This window comes from Cervus elaphus, chromosome 20 (assembly GCF_910594005.1).
Source record: "Cervus elaphus chromosome 20, mCerEla1.1, whole genome shotgun sequence".
NCBI lineage: Eukaryota > Metazoa > Chordata > Mammalia > Artiodactyla > Cervidae > Cervus > Cervus elaphus.
The window spans coordinates 40,365,541-40,381,601 of NC_057834.1; the positions used below are offsets into that span (position 1 = coordinate 40,365,541).

Genomic DNA, 16,061 nt, shown 5'->3' on the forward strand with positions numbered 1-16,061 from the left:
CTCTGTCCATGGGGATTCTGCAGGCAAGAATACTGTAATGGGCTGCCATGCCCTTCTCCAGGGGATCTTCCTGACCCTGGCATTGAACCCAGGTCTCCTGTATTGCAGGCAAATTCTTTACCAGCCGAGCCAGCAGGGAAGCCGGAGGGAAGCAGAGCTAGAGTTTAAACACATACAGCCTGTTTTCAGAATGTTCTCCCGCAGCATCAGGCAGTGGGACTAAAAGCCATGGCAGACTTCTTTCCTTGACTTTCCTGGATCTTTCCCTAATGCCCACTCCTTTTTCCCCTTCACGCTCGCTTCCCACCTTGTGCTCAGCGTGTCCCCGGGGGATGCCACTTTGATAGCCATGTTTATAGCTGTCTCAGGTGGTGCTCTAGCATGGGCATGTTCCCCGGGTGCACCCCCCAGAAGATTCCACTTCCCTCCATGCAGCAGGTGGGGTCAGATGCATGGCCATCTTCCAAGGTTGTTGAGTGTGGAGGGCCTGGGTCCTAGCCTCACCCCCAGGGGATTGCTTCTTACTGGTATAAAGCTGGAAGACAACAAACAAACCCCCAACTGCCAAGAAACCAGGAGAAGGAAGTCTTGCACAGCAGAGGAACACGTTTACTTGTCAGTTCATGGCTTCAGCTCTCAGCCCCTCGGTGGTGAACATGATGAGACGGTGGAGGTAGTGGGCTGGGTGGCGCCCTTAGTGCCTCACTCTGGGGGTGGGCAGGGCGGTGGGCATTTAGGAGGACAGGGCTTGGCACACGGCTTAGGAGGGCAGGGCGGTGGGCATGGTGGAGGGCTCTTTGGGGGTGGGGGGCACGGTGGGGGACATGGGGGGCACGGGGGACACTTGGGTGGTGGGCACTTTGGTGGCTGACACTTCTCAGAGCACCGCTGCAGCAGCCTCTTTAAACAGCTGGGCTGGCATTTCGTTTCACACTTCTGTTCACACCCGGGATCACATTGCTTGGGCTCATTCTTGGGCTCACTAGGTTTATTTTTATCATCACTCGACATTCCTTCTTGATTCTCTGAGCCCTGTAAAGAAATACATGGCAGGTTGTTTGTGGGAGACCATATTGCAAGGTGGGAGGGGGACCTCCTTCTCCTCACACATCCTGCCCTGTGCCCATCCTTATTCTTAAGAAAGCCTTTCCTGGGACATGTTCAGGCTCTAGACCAAATTCTTATCTAAGGGTTGTCTTCTTGTCCTTGCAGTGCATTAGTGACCGCGTTTCTTGATCTCATCACCCTTACTTTGCTTTCTCTGCATTTATCCTTGTCTCCATTCTATAGCCCCTAGAGCAGGAGTTCTTAACCTAGGGTCCTGGGACCCTGCCCAAACCCAACATAGGAACCATACTTAACCATATATTTGCCAGTGTAATTGGTATCTTCCATAACCCCATGTATTTTATTTCATTCATTTAAAAACTAAACACTCTCTGACATAAATCACAGCAAGATCCTCTATGACCCACCTCCCAGAATATTGGAAATAAAAGCAAAACTAAACAAATGGGACCTAATTAAACTTAAAAGCTTTTGCACAACAAAGGAAACAATAAGCAAGGTGAAAAGACAGTCTTCAGAATGGGAGAAAATAATAGCAAATGAAGAAACAGATAAAGGATTAATCTCAAAGATATACAAGCAACTCCTGCAGCTCAATTCCAGAAAAATAAATGACCCAATCAAAAAATGGGCCAAAGATCTAAACAGACATTTCTCCAAAGAAGACATACAGATGGCTAACAAACACATGAAAAGATGCTCAACATCACTTATTATCAGAGAAATGCAAATCAAAACCTCAAAGAGGTACCATTACACGCCAGTCAGGATGGCTGCTATCCAAAAGTCTACAAGCAATAAATGCTGGAGAGGGTGTGAAGAGAAAACCCTCTTACACTGTTTGTGGGAATGCAAACTAGTACAGCCACTATGGAGAACAGTGTGGAGATTTCTTAAAAAACTGGAAATAGAACTGCCATATGACCCAGCAATCCCACTTCTGGGCATACACACTGAGGAAACCAGATCTGAAAAGAGACATGTGTACCCCAATGTTCATCACAGCACTGTTTATAATAGCCAGGACATGGAAGCAACCTGGATGCCCATCAGCAGAAGAATGGATAAGGAAGCTGTGGTACATATATACAATGGAATATTACTCAGCATTAAAAAGAATACATTTGAATCAGTTCTAATGAGATGAATGAAACTGGAGCCCATTATACAGAGTGAAGTAAGCCAGAAAGATAAAGACCAATACAGTATACTAACACATATATATGGAATTTAGAAAGATGGTAATGATAACCCTATATGCAAAACAGAAAAAGAGACACAGATGTACAGAACAGACTTTTGGACTCTGTGGGAGAAGGTGAGGGTGGGATGTTTCGAGAGAACAGCATTGAAACATGTATTTATCTAGGATGAAACAGATCACCAGCCCAGGTTGGATGCATGAGACAAGTGCTCAGGGCTGGTGCAATGGGAAGACCCAGAGGGATGGGATGGAGAGGGAGGTGGAAGGGGGGTTCACGATGGGGACACGTAAATCCATGGCTGATTCATGTCAATATATGGCAAAAACCACTACAATATGGTAAAGTAATTAGCCTCCAACTAATAAAAATAAATGGAAAAAAAAAAACCATTATTCTGAGGAGTCCACATTTCTAAAGGCGTCCATGACATGACAACAGTGTTAAAGAACTCCTTTAAGAACACCTCCCCATCCCTCTGGAAATTGAATGGGAGGATATATTAGTGGCCTTAGTGGCCTAGGACACTTATTGCAATTCTATGTCTTGTCTAAGCCCTTAAAACCTTAAGAATTGATTTTTTTTTTTTAATTTGAGGAATGAGGATTTAAAGAGTTGAATCCCTACCATGGCTGGGCTCCCACGGACCACTCTGGAAACTCCTCTCCTAGTTGATTAGAGTGAGGGAAGAAGTTAAGAGAAGAGGAGATAAACTGGGAAATTCTAATTTCTCTGAAAATATGAATGTCAGAGTCACAAAACGTGATTTTCAGGAGGAATTCCTTTTCCCCCTCTGTTAAATTTTGCCCTGAGCTAAGTCTTCCTCTATAGACTGTTTGACTTCCAGATATGGACAGAGCTCTTAAGTCTCTAACAATACTTGCAAGTTGGATCAGCTTGGCACATCTTGGATTTCCTCTAACAGTATAAAAATAAATTTTTAAGTCTACTTTTGTTTTAAAATCAGTATGACTTTCTGAAGCGACATAATTACATTGTACTCCAAAATGGTTAAGAATCACTCTTGCAAATGAATTGTACCACTCTTGCTACTGAGAATGAGAAGAAACTTTCACCCAAACATAGCCGTCATTTCAACCTTGTTCAGTGTTGGGGTGTGGGGGTCATCCCCCAGAAAGGAGAGGTGAAACATGGGGCATTTCCAGTTGTTGACGTGCAACTCACCCCTTTGTGTTGTTACTGATCCTGACAAGTAGTCGAGTGAGGTGGATGTTATGGCTGTGCCCGGGAAGGTGTATTTTCCCCCTCTGGTTCCTCTGCCCAGCTCTGAGGAAGCCGGAATAGGAGAGAAGGAGACAGTCACTTGTGACCTCATTGCTACATCATCAAGTAGCGATTGTTGTATGACTCCAGAGCTCCCAGCTCAACTCAAGTCTTTGAACATGTGAATAGGCCATGATTAATATCTCCTTTGCTCTCTTGTCCTCTCCCCAGCCCTCAAAATTCGTGCTGGTGAAATCAGGCTATGGTGAAAGGTACTGAACTCTAGGGACAGGGACCCTTATTGTTGTTGGCGGCAGAAAAGCTCTTTTGGCACCTGCTCTCTCTTCCTCCCCTAGCCTCCCAAATTTTAACTCCTTTGAACTTGGCTGTTTTTATCTTTTTAGGAGAGCTTCCCAGGACCTATCACAGCTGTTTTGACTCTCCTGTCCTCCCTAAGTTTTTAGCATGAAATTCTGAAATCTCTTATTTATTTATTTATTTATTTATTTTGGTCATACATTGATATGAATCAGCCATAGATTTACATGTATTCCCCATCCCGATCCCCCCTCCCACCTCCCTCTCCACCCGATTCCTCTGGGTCTTCCCAGTGCACAAGGCCCGAGCACTTGTCTCATGCATCCCACCTGGGCTGGTGATCTGTTTCACCATATATAGTATACATGCTGTTCTTTTGAAATATCCCACCCTCACATTCTCCCACAGAGTTCAAAAGTCTGTTCTGTACTTCTGTGTCTCTTTTTCCGTTTTGCATATAGGGTTATCGTTATCATCTTTCTAAATTCCATATATATGTGTTAGTATGCTGTAATGTTCTTTATCTTTCTGGCTTACTTCACTCTGTATAAGGGGCTCCCCAGTTTCATCCATCTCATTAGGACTGATTCAAATGAATTCTTTTTAATGGCTGAGTAATATTCCATGGTGTATATGTACCACAGTTTCCTTATCCATTCATCTGCTGATGGCATCTAGGTTGCTTCCATGTCCTGGCTATTATAAACAGTGCTGCGATGAACATTGGGGTGCACGTGTCTCTTTCAGATCTGGTTTCCTCAGTGTGTATGCCCAGAAGTGGGATTGCTGGGTCATATGGCAGTTCTATTTCCAGTTTTTTAAGAAATCTCCACACTGTTTTCCATAGCGGCTGTACTAGTTTGCATTCCCACCAACAGTGTAAGAGGGTTCCCTTTTCTCTACACCCTCTCCAGCATTTATTGCTTGTAGGCTTTTGGATAGCAGCCATCCTGACTGGCGTGTAATGGTACCTCATTGTGGTTTTGATTTGCATTTCTCTGATAATGAGTGATGTTGAGCATCTTTTCATGTGTTTGTTAGCCATCTGTATGTCTTCTTTGGAGAAATGTCTGTTTAGTTCTTTGGCCCATTTTTTGATTGGGTCATTTATTTTTCTGGAATGAGCTGCAGGAGTTGCTTGTATATTTTTGAGATTAATCCTTTGTCTGTTGCTTCATTTGCTATTATTTTCTCCCATTCTGAAGGCTGTCTTTTCACCTTGCTTATAGTTTCCTTCGTTGTGCAAAAGCTTTTAAGTTTAATTAGGTCCCATTTGTTTATTTTTGCTTTTATTTCCAATATTCTGGGAGGTGGGTCATAGAGGATCCTGCTGTGATTTATGTTGGAGAGTGTTTTGCCTATGTTCTCCTCTAGGAGTTTTATAGTTTCTGGTCTTATATTTAGATCTTCAATCCATTTTGAGTTTATTTTTGTGTATGGTGTTAGAAAGTGGTCTAGTTTCATTCTTTTACAAGTGGTTGACCAGTTTTCCCAACACCACTTGTTAAAGAGGTTGTCTTTTTTCCGTTGTATATCCTTGCCTCCTTTGTCAAAGATAAGGTGTCCATAGGTTCGTGGATTTATCTCTGGGCTTTCTATTCTGTTCCATTGATCTATATTTCTGTCTTTGTGCCAGTACCATACTGTCTTGATGACTGTGGCTTTGTAGTAGAGTCTGAAGTCAGGCAGGTTGATTCCTCCAGTTCCATTCTTCTTTCTCAAGATTACTTTGGCTATTCGAGGTTTTTTGTATTTCCATACAAATTGTGAAATTCTTTGGTCTAGTTCTGTGAAAAATACCGTTGGTAACTTGATAGGGATTGCATTGAATCTATAGATTGCTTTGGGTAGAATAGCCATTTTGACAATATTGATTCTTCCAATCCATGAACACGGTATGTTTCTCCATCTGTTTGTGTCCTCTTTGATTTCTTTCATCAGTGTTTTATAGTTTTCTATGTATAGGTCTTTTGTTTCTTTAGGTAGATATACTCCTAAGTATTTTATTCTTTTTGTTGCAATGGTGAATGGCATTGTTTCCTTAATTTCTCTTTCAGTTTGCTCATTGTTAGTGTATAGGAATGCAAGGGATTTCTGTGTGTTAATTTTATATCCTGCAACTTTACTATATTCATTGACTAGCTCTAGTAATATTCTAGTAGAGTCTTTAGGGTTTTCTATGTAGAGGATCATGTCATCTGCAAACCGTGAGAGTTTCACTTCTTCTTTTCCTATCTGGATTCCTTTTACTTCTTTTTCTGCTCTGATTGCTGTGGCCAAAACTTCCAACACTATGTTGAATAGTAGTGGTGAGAGTGGGCACCCTTGTCTTGTTCCTGATTTCAGGGGAAATGCTTTCAATTTTTCACCATTGAGGGTGATGCTTGCTGTGGGTTTGTCATATATAGCTTTTATTATGTTGAGGTATGTTCCTTCTATTCCTGCTTTCTGGAGAGTTTTAATCATAAATGAGTGTTGAATTTTGTCAAAGGCTTTCTCTGCATCTATTGAGATAATCATATGATTTTTATCTTTCAATTTGTTAATGTGGTGTATTACATTGATTGATTTGCGGATATTAAAGAATCCTTGCATTCCTGGGATAAAGCCCACTTGGTCATGGTGTATGATTTTTTTAATATGTTGTTGGATTCTGTTTGCTAGAATTTTGTTAAGGATTTTTGCATCTATGTTCATCAGTGATATTGGCCTGTAGTTTTCTTTTTTTGTGGCATCTTTGTCTGGTTTTGGAATTAGGGTGATGGTGGCCTCATAGAATGAGTTTGGAAGCTTACCTTCATCTGCAATTTTCTGGAAGAGTTTGAGTAAGATAGGTGTTAGCTCTTCTCTAAATTTTTGGTAGAATTCAGCTGTGAAGCCATCTGGTCCTGGGCTTTTGTTTGCTGGAAGATTTTTGATTACAGTTTCGATTTCCTTGCTTGTGATGGGTCTGTTAAGATCTTCTATATCTTCCTGGTTCAGTTTTGGAAAGTTATATTTTTCTAAGAATTTGTCCATTTCATCCAAATTGTCCATTTTATTGGCATAGAGCTGCTGGTAGTAGTCTCTTATGATCCTTTGTATTTCAGTGTTGTCTGTTGTGATCTCTCCATTCTCATTTCTAATTTTGTTAATTTGGTTCTTCTCTCTTTGTTTCTTAATGAGTCTTGCTAACGGCTTGTCATTTTTGTTTATTTTTTCAAAAAACCAGCTTTTAGTTTGTTGATTTTTGCTATGGTCTCTTTAGTTTCTTTTGCATTTATTTCTGCCCTGATTTTTAAGATTTCTTTCCTTCTGCTAACCCTGGGGTTCTTCATTTCTTCCTTCTCTAGTTGCTTTAGGTGTAGAGTTAGGTTATTTATTTGTTTTTTTTCTTGTTTCTTGATGTAAGCCTGTAATGCTATGAACCTTCCCCTTAGCACTGCTTTTACAGTGTTCCATAGGTTTTGGGTTGTTGTGTTTTCATTTTCATTCATTTCTATACATATTTGATTTCTTTTTTGATTTCTTCTATGATTTGTTGGTTATTCAGAAGCGTGTTATTTAGCCTCCATATGTTTGAATTTTTAACAATTTTTTTCCTGTAATTGAGATCTAATCTTACTGCACTGTGGTCAGAAAAGATGACTGGAATGATTTCAATTTTTTTGAATTTTCCAAGACCAGATTTATGGCCCAGGATGTGATCTATTCTGGAGAAGGTTCCGTGTGCACTTGAGAAAAAGGTGAAGTTGATTGTTTTGGGGTGAAATGTCCTATAGATATCACTTAGGTCTAGCTGGTCCATTGTGTCATTCAAGGTTTGTGTTTCCTTGTTAATTTTCTGTTTAGCTGATCTATCCATAGTTGTGAGTGGGGTATTAAAGTCTCCCACTATTATTGTGTTACTATTAATTTCCTCTTTCATATTCATTAGTGTCTGCCGTACATATTGCGGTGCTCCTATGTTGGGTGCATATATATTTATAATTGTTATATCTTCTTCTTGGATTGATCCTTTGATCATTATATAGTGTCCTTCTTTGTCTCTTTTCACATCCTTTATTTGAAAGTCTATTTTATCTGATATGAGTATTGCAACTCCTGCTTTCTTTTGGTCTCCGTTTGCATGAAATATTTTTTTCCAGCCCTTCACTTTTAGTCTGTATGTGTCTCTTGCTTTGAGGTGGGTCTCTTGTAGACAGCATATATAGGGGTCTTGTTTTTGTATCCATTCAGCCAATCTTTGTCTTTTGGTTGGGGCATTCAACCCATTTACATTTAGGGTAATTATTGATAGGTGTGGTCCCGTTGCCATTTACTTTGTTGTTTTGGGTTCACGTTTATACAACCTTTCTGCATGTCCTGTCTAGAGAAGATCCTTTAGCATTTGTTGAAGAGCTGGTTTGGTGGTGCTGAATTCTCTCAGCTTTTGCTTATCTGTAAAGCTTTTGAATTCTCCTTCATATCTGAATGAGATCCTTGCTGGATACAGTAATCTAGGTTGTAGGTTATTCTCTTTCATTACTTTCAGTACGTCCTGCCATTCCCTTCTGGCCTGGAGGGTTTCTATTGATAGATCAGCTGTTATCCTTATGGGGATCCCTTTGTGTGTTATTTGTTGTTTCTCCCTTGCTGCTTTTAATATTTGTTCTTTGTGTTTGATCTTTGTTAATTTGATTAATATGTGTCTTGGGGTGTTTCACCTTGGGTTTATCCTGTTTGGGACTCTCTGGGCTTCTTGGACTTGGGTGGCTATTTCCTTCCCCATTTTAGGGAAGTTTTCAGCTATTATCTCCTCGAGTATTTTCTCATGGCCTTTCTTTTTGTCTTCTTCTTCTGGAACTCCTATGATTCGAATGTTGGGGCGTTTCACATTGTCCCAGAGGTCCCTGAGGTTGTCCTCATTTCTTTTGATCCTTTTTTCTTTTTTCCTCTCTGCTTCATTTATTTCCACCATTTTATCTTCTATCTCACTTATCCTATCTTCTGCTTCCGTTAGTCTACTCTTGGTTCCCTCCAAAGTGTTTTTGATCTCATTCATTGCATTATTCATTTTTAATTGACTCTTTTTTATTTCTTCTAGGTCTTTATTAAACAATTCTTGAATCTTTTCAATCTTTGTCTCCAGGCTATTTATCTGTAACTCCATTTTGTTTTCAAGATTTTGGATCATTTTTATTATCATTATTCTAAATTCTTTTTCAGGTAGATTCCCTATCTCCTCCTCTTTTGTTTGACTTGGTGGGCATTTTTCATGTTCCTTTACCTGTTGGGTATTTCTTTGCCTTTTCATCTTGTTTAGATTGCTGTATCTGGAGTGGGCTTTCTGTATTCTGGAGGTCTGTGGTTCCTTTTTATTGTGGAGGATTTACCCCGTGGGTGGTGTTAGACGATTGGCTTGTCAAGGTTTCCTGGTTAGGGAAGCTAGCGTCAGTGTACAGTTGATTTACAATGTTGTGTTACTTTCTGCTGCACAGAAAACTGAATCAGATATATGGAAAAATATATTCACTCTTTTTTTGAATCTTTTCCCATCTAGTTCATTACAGAGTGATGAATAGATTTCCCTGTGCTGCTATACAGTAGGTCTTTGTTATCTATTTATACATAGTAGTATATATATGAACTTATTTACAAAACAGAAATTGAGTCAAAGATGCAGAAAACAATCTTATGGTTACTAGGGAGGAAAAGGGAGAAGGAATAAATTGGGAGCTTGGGAGTACAGTTTTTAATTTGTAGTGATTTTACAAAATGCCCACACATTTTGAAGTTGCATATCCTTCAATTTTGATGTCTTAAAAATGTTAAAGTTATATATGGTAATTGTTGAAAATATGAAGAGAAAAATTGCAAAGTAATAATCACTTAAAAACACACCATTGAAAGGTCACCATTGCTATCACTTCAATGAATGTATTTCCAAAGATTACATAATCTTTGTATTTGCAGATGATTTATGATGTCAAGAACTTCCCAGTTGGCTTGGTGGTAAAGAATCTGCCTGACAAAGCAGAAGCTACAGGAGGTGTGGATTCTATCTCTGGATTGGAGGGTCCCCTGGAGTAGGAATTGGCAGCCCACTGCAGTATTCTTGCTTGAAAAATTCCATGAAATCTCTTTTTAAAGCTCCATGCTCCCTGGTTCAAATTCAAAGATTACCTTAGCACTTTTTCTCAGTGTCTCTTCCTAAAATTTACAATTTTCTGGATTCCATGATTTTTTTTTTTAATCAAGGCGTGGCCATCACTTGAAATCTAAGGTAAATCCTGCCTATTCTAAAGAAATTGAGCCTGATGTCCCTGACCAGTTTTGACCTGTTGGGTTAAGCCCAGTTCCAATGCTAGAGTGGAAAAGGTTGCTTCTAAGAAATTCTATCCTTTTTTTTTTCTATGTTTTTTTTCCATTTATTTTTTTCGAAGACCTGGCCAGGGGGTCTTTGTGGTTGCAATACAGGTGTGTCTAGGGTAGTAATAGGATTAATAGGAAAGGCAACTAGGGCTCAGACACACATGATGCCTCTTGGCATTTACTGATGAATGGACTTCATCATTCACTGATGAATCATGAGTGATTTTTGGCTAAAATTGTGATATGATCATGCCTAAGGTGTTGAAAGATATTTCTGACAGCAAAATGTAGGGTGCATTGGGGAATGAAGTGGTGGAGTGAAAGCTGAACTAGAACTGAGAAATCAGAAAAATTTCCAAGTCTGAAGGAAGGCAGTGGTAGTGTGGAAGAAAGTGGGTGCCAATGAGACAAACATCATCAGAGAGGCAAATTTATGGGATTTGTCAGTGGAAAGTTAAGAAGAAAATTAAGAAAGAGGACTCCCCGGTGCTCCCATTGCTAATGCGTGCAGTGCGTGCTCAGTCATGCTTGACTCTTTGTGACTCCATGGACTGTAGCCCGCCAGGCTCCTCTGTCCATGGGATTCTCCATGGCATGAAAGCTGGAGTGGGCTGCCATACCCTTCTCCAGGGGACCTTCCCAACTCAGGAATCAAACCTGGGTCTCCTGCATTGCAGACAATTTCTTTACCACTGAGCTACCAGGGAAGTTCTATTGTTAATGGGCAGTGAGGAAACATAAGATGTTTGTGTTGGAAGAAAATGAGTTTGAATCTAAGAGTTTTGTGTTTGCAGTAGAGCATCTTGAATAGTTATTGGAAAGATGGCTCTGACTCTTGTGCTGCTGGGCAGACCTGAGATCTTGAGCTCACTTCAGCCCAATATATGTTTACTGAGTGGATGAGAGTGAGCTGGTCCAGAAAGAGAGGACCAGAGGAGAGAAGAGTAAAGATACTGGGGAGGATGGGGAGTCCCAGTGCAGGGTTTATCTGGTATTCACAGTGGACAAAGAATGTCATAAAACCCAAATGAACCTAAATGAAAGTCCAGGGTGGGCCAGAATTGAGCCCCCTGACCCTGGCATAATTGGTGTTTGATGCACTGTCTTGGTGCAGCCCAATCTTCATTTTCTTACCTCCATCATTTTGTTCAAGAGTTCTACCTCTTCAAAGCTATTGAAAAGCAGCTCTTACACCCATCTCAAGAGTCCCAGCTCCACCTGCTGTTCAGCTCTGGACCAAAGCTAGCAAGTGGATATGGAGGAGCCAGTCATTTGTGACAGTGATATGAGAAGACGTAATGATTTCTCCTGGCTGTTGTCATCTTCCGCTCTCTCCTTTCTCCTCTCTCCTATTTCTTGCTTAAGAAATTACCACTAAATAAAAGTCTATCACTCACTGGATTATCAACTGGACATTTGTCCATCATCTTTTTAGTCTTTAAAACCCTTCTTTAAAGGGTTACATTTACTAATAGGTATCTGTTTATGTTTGGCTTAGAGTTTGGTTGGCAGCTAGCTAGCAGCAAGGCACTCCTGAGATGAAACACAAAACAGGTTTCTTCTTTTAATTTTAATTTTCAAAAATTTTTAATTGGAGGATAATTGCCTTACAACATTGTGTTATTTCTGTTGTACAACAATGTGAATTAGCTATTCTTGAGCTAATTCTCTCTTGAGCCTCCCTCCCACCTCACCCCCAACCCATCCCTCTAGGTCATCACAGAGAGAACAGACTTGTTGAGTGGCTGGGTCTCAGAAGGAAAGAGGCTGGAAGGGGAAATGAGGGGGCTTCAAAGCCCCCAGGTTAAGAGCGAGGACCTTGGATTCAGATCCTTGGGTTTAAGTCTTGCTTTCACCCTTTACTTAACAAATGATCCTTATGTGTGTGTACTCAGTCACTTCAATTGCAATCCTGTGGACTGAAGCCTGCCAGGCTCCTCTGTCCATGGGATTCTCTGGGCAAGAATACTGGAGTGGGTAGCCATGCCCTCATCCTGGGGATCTTTCCAACCCGGGGATTGAACCTGCATCTCCTGAGTCTTCTGCACTGCAGGCAAATTCTTTACCGCTGAGACATCTGGGGAGCCCAAATGACACTTAATAACTGGTTTAAACTTTTAAAGTTCCAGTTCCCTCAACAATAAAGTGTGAAAACAATAGCACCCATCTTAGGATAATATGTAACTTATACTGAGTGCTTATAACATACCAGGCATATTTCCAAGTGCAAAGCCTACACTGCCATCCATCATCCTGCCTCATAGTACTTGTAGGTTGTGAAAATTCAGTAAGGCTCTATGTATGAAGAGCCCCCAATAAAAGTCTTCTATACATATGAGTTATTATTTTTCAGTGCACTCTTGGCTTTGTCATCACTTAGCTTGTTAGATCTCTCTTTGCCTCTGTCTCTGATCTCTTGCTCTCTCTTACCTCCTAATTTTGACTCTGAAATCCCGTTTCTCCATATTATTTTTTTCCTGTCTTCCAGCCAAAGTTCCTGGTGGTCTAATCTAGGAAGATTAGATATTTCAATATTAGCTGTTAATGGATGATTTCAGTTTTGAGGAAGGAGAGTTGATATAAATGTTAGTGATAAAAGATAATAGTTTAAACATTCACTAAGGCCAGAAAAGTCAGGGGACCATTCAATGGTTTCTCCTTGTGAACCTGCAGGCTGCATAGGTCTGGATATTGTACCAGGCCAGGGAAATCTTTTCTTTTCCCCAAACTTTAAACTTTATTTTGTACTGGGGTAAACCCAAAGAATTGCTGCTTTTGAACTGTGATGCTGGAGAAGACTCTTGAGAGTCCCTTGTACAGCAAGGCAATCAAACCAAAATCCTAAAGGAAATCAACACTAAATATTCATTGGAAGGACTGAGGCTGAAACTGAAGCTCCAATACTTTGGCCAACTGATATGAAGAGCTGACTCATCAGAAAAGACCCTGATGTTGGGAAAGGTTGAGATCAAGGAGGGGAAGGGGACTACAGAGGATGAGATGGTTGGATGGCATCACTGACTCAATGGACTTGAGTTGAGTAAACTCCGGGAGGTGGTGATGAACTGGGAAGCCTGGCGTGCTGTAGTTCATGGGATCGCAAAGAGTCAGACATGGGCTAGTGACTGAAGAATAGCCGATTAAAAATGTTGTGGTAGTTTCAGGTGAGCAGCAAAGGGGCTCAGTCATACATATACATGTATCCATTCTCCCACAAAACCCCTCCCATCCAGGCTGGCATATAATATCAAGCAGAGTTCTGTGTGCTATACAATAGGTCTTTGTTGTTATCCATTTTAAATACAGCAGTGTGCACACGACCTTCCCAACTCCCTAACTATCCCTCTTTCTATGCCCCTTCCAGCAACCCTAGCTTTGTTTTCTGAGTCTGCATCTTTCTGTTTTGTAGGTAAGTTCATTTGCATCATTTCTTTTTGGATTCTACATGTAAGGGATATCATACAATATTTCTCCTTCTCTGGCTTACATAACTCAGTATGACACTGTCTAGGTCCACTCATTTTGCTATGTGTCAGAAATTTTAATTCACTTGGTTTCCCCCCTTCTGTTTTCTAGGTGAAGTCTCTCTTTTCTTCCCTGTCTTTTCCTGTCTGTGTGATTCTTACTGAATAAGCAGGACTCATAGGATAAAGTCAGAAAAGAACTCTACTCTTTCCCTTGGTGCCTCTGCAAATTCTCTCTGTGGGATTGTCTCTTTCCTTCCTCTTGGGATGGAATCTCTAGCAGATGCCACCAACTCTTAGGATCCTGCTTAGACAATAAGGAATTCTCTAGTTCCTATTTTAATAAACAAAAATTTACTTATTTATTTATTTGGCTGCAGCAGGTCTTAGTTGCAGTGTGCAGGCTTCTCTCTAGTTGCGGGGCACGGGCTCGGTAGTTGTGGCTGATGGGCTTAATTGCCCTGTGGCATGTGGGATCTTACTTCCCTGAACAGGGATTGAACCTGTGTCCCCTGCACTGGGAGGCGGATTCTTAACCACTGGACCACCAGGGAAGTCCCTAAACAATCTTATTTCAGTAATCGGAAGGTGCATTTCCCAGAACATTATATTTCCTTCTCTTTCCCACTTGGGACCAGAAAGGAGAGCATCTTCTCTGTTTCTCTATTCAGAGTTTCCCCTCCCCTTCCTCACTCACCTGACCGCCTCTGGTTTCTGGGGGAGGGGTTGCGAAGGGAAAAGAGAGGAGGGGCGGGAAGTTTCTTATCTGACTGATACTGCTCTGCACTGACATAGGGGCTTTCTGCATTTGGCAGGTGGTTAAGCTGACCTTTTCTCGGGTGGGAAACTTGAATATGTTCTTCAGCTCCTTGTGTCACCCGCCTTGTTGAGGTTTTAACTGCAGCTATATTCAGTATTGGCAACCATACCTGCATCCCACTCCTACACACCCAAGGGTTGAGCAGTTCTCCTCCAGGTTCTTTCTGCTGGGATTTTGCCTGCAGGTGGCCCTCTTGGATTGGATTTTACACAGCCAGGAGAGCCAGTTCTTCCTCTCCTGTGGCCTATGGGAAACACAATCTTCCCCTTTCATTGTGCATCAATTCCCAATGGTGATTTTTATGTATTTTTGCTTATACGTTGTGTATTAGGTGTGTATTAGTTGCACAACGTCTTCATGGACATAGTTTGCTCTTTACCCAATTTGACTTTACTGCAGTATTTGACATTGTTGTGTCTTTTCTCTCTCTCTTTAAAACTCCATATCCCCTTGAATTGGGCTTCCCAGGTGGCTCAGTGGTAAAGAATCTGCTTATCAATGCAGGAGATTTGGGTTTGATCCCTGGGCCGGGGAGATACCCTGGAGGAGGAAATGGCTACCCACTCCAGCATTCTTGCCTGGGAAATCCTGTGGACAGAGGAGCCTGGTGGGCTACAGTAGTTGGGGTAGCAAAGCTGTTGGACACGACTTAGCGATAAATGATAACAACCCCTTGGGTTCCTCTGTTACCTGGATGGTGTCCCATTTCTCTGGCCACTTCCACACTTCTCCTTCCATTAGGTGTACTTTGGTTCCTCAAACAGAATTCATCACCTTCTGCATCTTTTCTAACATGCTTCTCTTGTGTGCTCCAACCCTGTGAATAGCATCTCTCTTCACCAAGACCTGAAACCTGAGATCATCCTAGCCTCCTGCCTCCCACTCAGCTGCACCGAATGTGTCACTGGGATCTGCCAGTTCTCTTTCCCAAATCACAGGTCCTTGACCCAGGCTGGTGTTTGGGAGCCCAGTGAACACCTCTCTCACTGTTGCTGCCTTCATTGAGGTTGTCATTGTCACAGGTCTGCAAAGAGCCCAACTCAAATCTCTTCCGTTCAGTGTTGTATAATAATCTAAATATAATTCAAAGGAAGCCCGCACACCCTCAGTTGTTCAGTAGCACCCTTGCCAATGAGCTTCACCGTCTCAACTCAATGGGTCTTCCTCTAGGAAGGAGGCTGAAGAGCTGAGGGTAGAACTCATTTTGGAGATTCATCAGATGGAGGCCCCCAGGAGGAAGGAGTTCCAAGTCATTTCCCTGTGTCTTTTTTCCTTGGATAAGACAGTACTCTCTTTCTTGTAACTTCTGCCATTCCCCACCCCTCTAAACTCACCCATCTACACCCACAGTGGTCTGGGCATTAACTGATCAAAAGTCAATGTTCTTCAGTGATATTATTTTTAATGGCTCAAACAGAGAGGCTGGGTCATGAGTTAGCAGGAATTGGGGGTGGAGGCCGCAGTGTCAATCCTGGAAAGAGCCTAACTAGCAATAAGAAATGGGGTGTGCACAGTGGGGAAGAAAAGTGGCTTCAACAACTTCTTTGTGGCATGGAGGAGAGGAGCGTGGATTCTGATATGACTTTTTTTAAAAATTTATTTTTACCTGGAGGATAATCACTTTACAACGTT

General features: G+C 41.5%; 1 protein-coding gene across 1 annotated transcript; it reads right to left on the reverse strand.

Annotated features, from left to right (window-relative positions):
* Positions 1-588: 588 nt before the first annotated feature.
* Positions 589-3,582, reverse strand: LELP1 (late cornified envelope like proline rich 1). Its single transcript, XM_043877994.1, has 2 exons — positions 3,456-3,582; positions 589-1,032 (listed from the first exon to the last, which is right to left on the reverse strand). Exon 2 carries the CDS (start codon positions 1,009-1,011, stop codon positions 703-705), a length of 309 nt encoding a protein of 102 aa, XP_043733929.1. The 5' UTR covers positions 1,012-1,032; positions 3,456-3,582; the 3' UTR covers positions 589-702.
* Positions 3,583-16,061: the final 12,479 nt, after the last annotated feature.

Coding starts and splice junctions, on each gene's coding strand:
- LELP1 (XM_043877994.1), bottom strand. CDS start 1,011: ATGTCGAGTGATGATAAAAATAAACCTAGTGAGCCCAAGAATGAGCCC.